Here is an 8,130-nt window from a genome sequence, read left to right on the forward strand (position 1 = left end):
GCACCTAATGAGCATAAGGACAAAACACTCAATATTGTAGTGCAAAACATTGAAGACGACCTTTATTGTTCACAGTTAAACACAAGCCACTGCTTTAGGAACTTCCTGTTTTTTGCCATGTCACCCATTAGAGAGTCCTGCTTTCTTCAGTTTGTGCAGATTGTACCTTCTGTTTTAGGCTGCTGTATAGACTACGGTTGGCAATTAAAGTGGATTGTTGAACATGCTAATGATAGCGCGGCAGAAGAACGTGACAGCAGATCCTGGTGGACAACAGGATTCAGAAAGAAGACAAAAACTTATTTGTGCAGCGGTTTGGTGCCAAAGTGAGAGGGGAGGAACAGAATGCGCATTTTGTCACACTAAATATGAAGAATATGATGGAGCAATGCTAAGCTTACCAAGCTGTTTATTGTGTCATCTCTAACCAAATTTGTGTGAGCATCCGTGATGAATGGAGAAATAAAAGAGTAAAAACAGGTCCCAATGTGCTGCGGTTTGTTAAAAAAAAGGCATAAATAGTCATTCATTTCAAACACTTTGCAAATTTTCGGCTCACATTTTGCGAATGTTTTCTCAAAGCATCATCGTCGCAACCGAGTTCACGTTCAGAATCTCTGGTGCCGATATATAGTTTTGTCCACAAGTCTTGTGGATGAATTGATTTAAGAAAACAAAAAAACAAAAAAGTAGGGGGGGGGTATCCTGTTGTCCACTCAGAGGAACGGAGCAAATAATACTGACTTTCAAAGAGTTGCTGACGAATTACTTTGACCTATTTGTAAATCCTTTAAAACGTTAGCTTTGGACTTGCCGGCGGCTATGTCGCGTTTCCTAACTGTGCTCATGATGCGTTTCGTTGTAGTCCATGATCTTAAGCTGTTGCTGCCGGGGCCGCCCGGTCCCCAAGGAGCCCCGCCCTATCTTCCTGCGGGGGCTTTCATGACCGGGGACCTGCTGTTTGGACTCCGAGGAAGTCTTGGCAGGTCGAGCGGCCGGGCTCGGGGTCGCAGTCGGGGCGGGCGCCAGGCTGAGGCGGGCGCCAGGACCCGGCGGCTCTGCGCACGGCTCAGCCTTCAACGGCTGCTCGTCCTCTTCCTCCTCCTCGCCGCATTGACTCTCGCTTTTGTTGCGAAAGAGCTCGCGCGCCCTCATGCCGAGGAAGCTCTTGGCACTGGGGTAGGATCCCACGGTGAGGGGGGCGTCGGATGGCGTCAACGTTGCCAGCGGGTTGGTGCGGGGGCAGGACAGGGGGAGGTCCGCCATTAGAGACGGGCCGCACTCCTTGCTGCCGTTGACCGAGTTGGCGGTGCTCTTGGAAGATTTGCTCGCCTTGAGATGCCCTGCTAATAAAGTGCTGCCGTTGCCGCAGTGGGAGTCCCGTCGTGGTGGTCGACCGTCCATCACCTCGTTGGTGCAAGTTTTACTTGGTCCATCGGGCACCAGGATGCTGCTGAGGAGGAAGAGGGATTTTAAATCATCTCAATAATTATACATATACAGCCACACTGACAAACCTGGAATCGGCAGGCGCATGTCGGTCAGCTTTCAGCCCTAGCGGCAAGCTAGCTGGAACTTCCATCTCGACTTTGCTGTACAGTTGCAGGATTTCGGTCTGCAGCAGTTGGGCGATTCTCTTCTGAGCCTGGTACCTGCTGTCGGAGGCCTGCAGCTCTGCCCTGGTGTGGGGGGGGGGGGGGGGGGCAAAAAAATCACAAGATGTGAAATAAAAGAAAGTAGAAGTTACCCCTTCACGAACTCACTTTGCTTGACATTTGACATCCTCAAGAAACTTCTTCTGTTCTGCAATGAGGTGTTCCTTCTTGGAGAGGAGCGTCTCCAGCTCAGCCGCTCTCTGATGCGCTGCCTCCAGTTTCTGGCCCTGGACCAGCAGGTTCTGTCTCAGAGTCTCCACCTCCTTCCTGTAGGACACTTGCAGCATCTGGGCCTCGTGGCTGCTGGGTCGCTGCACATGGTAGGAATTAGCGATCAATGCCTTGTGAGTATTTTTTTCATCGTTTCTGAAGCCATCTTGGCAGCATACCTTGGTATTATCTGCGCCTGCAAACTTCAGTTCCTGCATGGAGAGTTTGTGTGCCTCCCCAAGGAGCAGCAGCTGTTTGTTCAGGAAGCTCATTTGCTGCTGGGTGCCCTCACTGTTGCGTAACTGAAGGATGCATGACCCCCCCCAAAAAAAAATCAAAAATTAAATTGAAATTGCCATTTCTCAAAGCCTACAATGTTTACCTTGATGGTCATCTGTTTGAGCAGGTGCCCAGTGTGACAGACTTTGTTATTCGCCCCCTGAAGCTCCGCCTCTAATTCGCCCATCCTTTTCTGACACTCTTGTAACTTGCTCTGCAAACATAAAAAAAAATAATAATTCCAAAGATCACCAGACAAAAATCAGAATCACAACAACGTCACGATGTACCTGCAGCTCCTGGTTCTTGGTGTAGTAGTCGTCCCGCCCCTGCTGCAGCTGTCGGATCTGACTGTGCAAACGGGTCACCACCGTCTCGCGGTCGTCCCACAGCTGCCTGTAGCGCTGCTGCTCCACCTGGAGACTCTCCCTCAGGGACGAGATGTCCACACTCTGCAGGTTCAGCTGGTCCTTCTGCAGAAATGTGCGCAAACGTAGCTAAATACTAAAAGGGCATGTTTCGTTTCGTTTCCAAGCCGGACCATGTGACAGGTGCGCACCCACCATGGCGTTATTCTGCTCTTCCAGCGCGGTGGCGTTGATGATGCGTCGCAGGAGGCGCCTGTTGCGGACGGCGTGCTGTTCTCGCTTGTAGCGCTCGTAAAGCAGCTGGTTGTGCAGCAGGAGCAGCTGGCTCCGCAGCGTGTGGAGCTCGTCGGATGGAGCCGACCCTGAGGAGAGCGGCGGAAACTCATTTTGTCTTTCATTGTTCAAGCGAGCGAGCGGGAGAGTGATTTACCTCCAAAGTGCGTCCAGTCAGCTGACTTACTTGGCAAAGGTAATCTGGAGGCGAAAGCAAAGTTTGTCTCGTCATCTCTATGCAAATCCCTCAAACAAACAAAGTCTGACCTCTTGAGGACTTTATCGTGGGCGTCGCTCCCCTGCTGAACAAGGCGATCCAGCACCTCCAGTGGTGAAGCGGTCATAAGCCCCTCCTCCTCGCCGTCCTCCAGCCCCTCTTCCCGTCTCGAGAGCCTCTCCAGCGCCGCTTTGTGGACGGCCTCCGATGTCTTCTGATGTATGTAAAGCGAGGCCGCCCTGGGCAGAGCTAGGTCAAAGAACACCTCGTACGGCACCGGCGCCGGGGTCTTGCCGCAGGGGCTTGGAGAGAACATGGCAAACTTTCCCGCTTCTTCTTCTGGGGCCGAGGGGCTCCGGTGGAGGTGGTGATCGATAGGGGTGAAACCTGACAGGAAGGGCCAGGACTGATTGAGGCCGCCGGCTGAACTCCGGCTGTCTCCCCCTCCCTGTTCGCTCCCGACGTCACTGGCGCTGGTGTTATTCTCCGCTTTGTCCGGCGTAGACACCGCGTGGCGTAGGTCCAGGATGGCCCCGCCCACTTGGCTGTTGGTGACGATCTTGTCTTGCGTCTGACAGCCGGTCAGAGTCTCGGTGGTGCGGTAGAAAGGGGAGTCGAATCCCCTCAAGCCTGAAAGCTCCTGCTTGTCCTCTGTGATCTTGAGCAGCTCCTCGGTGATAGCCGCTACGAAAGAGAAGAGTGAGGAAAAAGTAGGATTAGGCGCCAAACATCTGCCGCGACACATTCGGGGTTTGTGATCCTCCAAAAAAAAAAAAAAGCACAAATAATTGCGTTCTCACCCTCCTCTTTTTCTTTTTCCGTTCTCAGCTGAAGCTCCAACTCTTGTTTCTTCATGAAAACCGACAGCTCGGTCAACGTCATGGACACGCTCGCCGCGTCTGCGGCATCTAATCAAATGCGTCGATCATGAATAAACTAAACTTGGCAACGTACGAGTTTGCTACATGGGAACACACCTCTGTTTGTCGCGCCGCTTTTCTCAGAGTCTTTCACGGGTTCCTGTCTCACCAGTGTTGGTTTCCCACTGTCGCCATGTCTGCGTTCCTGAAAAGTCATACGTGTTGTTTTTGAATACCATATGGTCAAGTCTATTTATGTATATGGCTTACTTTTCTGGGTGGACTGGAGTGGACCGTGTTGGCCGGTAGGGAGATGATGGGAAAGTCATCCGACAGGGTGGGGGGCGGTGATGAAGTGGCTGGAGTACTGGAGGCAGATGTTCCTTTCCCTCCTGAGCGCAAAAAATAAATAAATAAATCAGGAAAATTGTTTTCTTTCAAATCAAACTCGGAGAAGTCACCGGAAGTGCAGTGGAAGCGGCTGGGAAGGTGTGAGGCACTGTGGGAGAGCTCAAAGTTGGGCGACATGCCCCTGGATGAAGGGGGCGTGGCCATTCCACACAAAGAGGAAGGGCTCCACAGTGGGTCCTTCCCGCCATTGGAGACGTTAGCTTCACAGGTGGAGTTCTGTTGGGGAAAGAAAATGTGGGAACAGCCCCCAGGATGGCATCCCCCCCAAAAAAAAGTTCTCACCTGCCGTTTGGTGGTCTGTGGGCTACGGTTGTTGGACTGTGTCCCTGAGAGGGGGGGCAAAGACAGGGGCGGAGGCAGCGGCTGCCGTGGAGTGGAGAACGGAGTGGATGAAGAGCTTCCTGTTGTCGACAAGGCAAAGCGTTCATAAACTCTTTTTCAAATTTGTCATCAGAATTTTGAACAAACCATAGCTGCTGTAGAGGTCCGTGTAAGGGCTGGAAGTGCAGTCTTGTGGTCGCAGATGGACTTGAGGGTAGAAGTTCTCAGGCATGGTGGCATATCCTTCCTCACAGGAGGCCTCCTTCGGGTCCAGAGACACTTTGGCACATTCAATGACGATATCGTGGATTTCATACTTTTTCCACCTGAAGCAAAGAATTAAAAATCAGGATTCCGTAGCAAAGAGATGGACATGCCTGTGAAACCTACCTGGTGGGGTCGAGCTCATGATCCTTGGTTCCTGTCACCAGTTCAGGGTGGATCCGGACGTGTTCAAGCATTGGCTGAGTAAAAAGCAATTTTGATGAATGTCCAAAAAAAAAAAAAACATTTTGAAATAAACGTGTGGTCGTGGCTCACCTTGACCACTTCTTCAAATGTTTCCATGTTTTCCTTCATGCTATAGTGCGAGCGCAGGTAGGACACAAAGTTGCAAGGGTACATGCCGTACAGACGATGGAAGAGCGAATAGACGCTGGCATGGAGGTGGATCAAGTAAACCTCTGAAATGTGACCTGAATGGAAAAAAAGAATCATCAAGAGCAACGTGGCGAGCAGAACCCATCCAGATTGAAATGGAATCACTCACCGGGATTTTTGAGGTTCCAGGATGCCAAGCGGCCAAAAATGTCAAAGTACTCCCACAGGTGTTGTTTTCCCGCTTGAGGAATCATGGGAAGAAGCGTGATCAGCACCAGCACGCCAGTTATCAGCACCACCACATCCGTATCAGTCTGCCAAAGGGAATCGGATTTTTTTGAAATCTGCTCTGACTTCCACTCGGAGAAAAGTCTACCTTTAGGCATTTGAGCAGCGAGAGCAGAAGAGGGTATCGGGCAATCTTGTGGATCCAGGACGGCTGCTTGCGGATGACGTGGCCGAGCATGGTGAGGGTGGGCAGCCGGCACGCCTGTTTGGTCATGCACTCGTTCATCTTGTCCAGAAGGTGCTGTGAGGGCCAAGTAGGAAGCGGTCAAATGAAGTTGCGCCGATGAATATTCAACGTTTTGTCACCTTGTCGTGTGGCTCTCGGACTGCGCAGAGGATATGCATGGCCTCTGAGGAGTTTGTTTCTAAAAAGTAGTCCACCAGCCCGTTGAGCAGCACAGACCCTCGTTCTGCAAACGGAAGACACATTTTCACACACCCACATACGAGCAGATGAATTCAAAAAAATAAATAACCGATGATACCCGTGCTGAGTTGCTCATTAATAAGGCCTCTGATCTCTTCTAGCTGGTGGAGGTCGGAGGTCTCCAAGAGCGGGAGGAGGTCCCCCGTGCTCGGCTGCTCCCTCGCCATGGTGGCAGTGTTCTTGGTGGAAGCAGAGTCCTTCTAACGTCCTTCCTTCCTTCCTGCCTGGAGGACTCTCTTGGGGCCACCCACCAATTCAGTCTCCAGGCACCTCTGGATCATGAAGGCAAATGAGTCAAAAGAAGATTCGGGTTGTAGACAGCAGGCGTAAATGTATTTACTACAAGCAAGCAGGTGTATAACGTATGAAAGGAAGGAAATGACTGTCATGGTCACTTTGAGGTGTGTAAGCAAGCAACCAGCAGAAACAGGTCAGTGAAAGCAACAACAGACGCTCTCGCTGGGATCTCGGACAGCCTGGGAATGCTCGGGAATACACAAAAGGTCCTTTATGCGGCACCGGCGCTTCCAGATTACATTTGGCCCCATGCGAGCTGTAAGCAACAACCTCCCGAACAAACATCTCATAAGGAGCACTGCTTTTTTGGCTATAACTTTGAATAAAATAAGTATATTCAAATGTAGCTTGCTACAAGACAGTGCGGTTATGTGGTATCTCACTTTGAACACAAGAGGGCACTGTGTAAAAGGGGTACAAACAATAGGTAGCAGACAAGGGCAAAATAAATGAAGACGAGCTGACAACAGGAGAGTTTTATGTCATCATATCACCTCAAGATGATGAAGTCGTTGACAAGAATGAGCACCGGTTTATTTTCAAAATACTGTGATAATCCGAAGATATTTCACCATATATGAGCACTCGTACAGTTTCATCTCTCATTTGGATTGAGGAACACCTGTCACGAGGACACCTAAAATATCCCAGCAATGACGCAAGGCGAAAAATGCAACATCGGAATGAGGTGCAGCAAACAAGAGTCTTAAAAATATTGACGTTCATCTTGAGAGCAATGCATAAGGCTCGTCTGCATGTTTTTCTTATGTCCCAAATCGTGTACGCGTGTGTGCACTGACCACTGTCTGCTCCTGCTGCTGCTGCTGCTGCGACTGCTACTGCTTGGCGTAAACAACTCGCAGAGAACAATGGCCAGGGTTGGGTTTACTTCATCCGATTATCCAAATATGTAGCTACCGTTACACCGCAAAGCGGTCACAGCCTCAAACCCAACACCACACGGGGGGAAAGTTCCACGAAATGCTTGAATGGGCAACCTCTGGAGAAAATCCATCATCGCGGCTCTTTACAAAAACAAGTCGGTCTCACCGCCAAGCGCTAACGTTAGCTGGCAGCAGCGTCCCGGACTCGTACGGAATTTAATGTTGCCTGTCAGACATAGTAAATGATTGGAAAGCGAGCCGTGCAATCACCCGTTCATAACGCAATGTGAATGCGTTGAGATTCTTTTTGTACAATGAGTCTGGATGAGAATAATCGATGCTGTTTACCTGTTAGAGTAGCTTCACTCCACAGGGCGCCGCCATCTTGAACACCTCACAGCCCATCCCACAACAATCGGCTTCCGCTGAAAGGCTGCACGCAAACTAATCCCACAAGTTAGCGCCCTGAAATCTCCTCCGCTAAAACTGCCTAACTCATTCTCTATGAATCACTATGAATTAAATAGCTGACTGTGGTAAAAAAATAGTCAAGGTGATTTTAATCCGGGCTCTATAAGAATGTTCACTGTTTTGCTAGCGCGTGATTGTTTGTCCCATCGGCTCGTTTGGCGGATGTCTGAAGTTTGTGTGATGCGGTTTCGCGTGACCCACATGTTGACGGCGCACGCGCAGACACTTCATTGATGACGTCGTTCGGTGAAGAATTTGCCTTAACAAACTTACATCAAATAAATTAATTTTGTGAATATTTTGAATTTATATGCAGTGGTGGGAAGTAACAAAGCACAAACACGGTACTCTGTGACTTTAGACTATGTTTTCAGTCATGCACTGTTGAAGGCACAATACCAACTTTGTCCACAGGATGTCGCACTTGTAGTTGTTTTGAGCCTCAATCTGACATATTGCCGTTTATCCTTTCACGTTTTCAAAATATATACTATTAAATTTGTAATTGACGAGCTAGTACTCGTGACCATATATTCTTCTTATCATAATAATTATTATTATTGCTATAT

General features: G+C 49.7%; 1 protein-coding gene across 4 annotated transcripts; it reads right to left on the bottom strand.

Annotated features, from left to right (window-relative positions):
* Positions 1-34: 34 nt before the first annotated feature.
* Positions 35-7,700, bottom strand: tsc1b (TSC complex subunit 1b). 4 transcript variants are annotated; one of them, XM_037265604.1, is made up of 22 exons: positions 7,439-7,700; positions 5,968-6,181; positions 5,789-5,892; positions 5,571-5,723; positions 5,364-5,508; positions 5,135-5,289; positions 4,985-5,058; positions 4,742-4,920; positions 4,556-4,674; positions 4,324-4,489; positions 4,133-4,254; positions 3,980-4,067; positions 3,803-3,910; positions 3,053-3,686; positions 2,973-2,986; positions 2,708-2,874; positions 2,435-2,617; positions 2,248-2,358; positions 2,045-2,167; positions 1,764-1,966; positions 1,518-1,679; positions 35-1,453 (listed from the first exon to the last, which is right to left on the bottom strand). In XM_037265604.1, exons 2-22 carry the CDS (start codon positions 6,074-6,076, stop codon positions 835-837), a joined length of 3,738 nt encoding a protein of 1,245 aa, XP_037121499.1. In that variant the 5' UTR covers positions 6,077-6,181; positions 7,439-7,700; the 3' UTR covers positions 35-834. The 4 variants fall into 4 exon arrangements, with proteins under 4 accessions (XP_037121499.1, XP_037121496.1, XP_037121497.1 ...); XM_037265601.1 differs by having other exon boundaries at positions 2,943-2,986; positions 7,439-7,699; XM_037265602.1 differs by lacking the exon at positions 7,439-7,700 and adding an exon at positions 7,007-7,246 and having other exon boundaries at positions 2,943-2,986.
* Between the last annotated feature and the right edge of the window lie 430 nt (positions 7,701-8,130).

The sequence above is a fragment of the Syngnathus acus genome, chromosome 12, assembly GCF_901709675.1.
Source record: "Syngnathus acus chromosome 12, fSynAcu1.2, whole genome shotgun sequence".
NCBI lineage: Eukaryota > Metazoa > Chordata > Actinopteri > Syngnathiformes > Syngnathidae > Syngnathus > Syngnathus acus.

Excerpts from the sequence above, each read along its gene's own strand:
- tsc1b (XM_037265601.1), bottom strand. The coding sequence starts at position 6,076 with ATGGCGAGGGAGCAGCCGAGCACGGGGGACCTCCTCCCGCTCTTGGAG. Across the intron at positions 4,255-4,323 it reads CCGCTTCCACTGCACTTCCG|GAGGGAAAGGAACATCTGCC; the intron begins GTGACTTCTCCG and ends TTTTGCGCTCAG. Across the intron at positions 3,687-3,802 it reads GGAAAAAGAAAAAGAGGAGG|CGGCTATCACCGAGGAGCTG; the intron begins GTGAGAACGCAA and ends TCTCTTTCGTAG.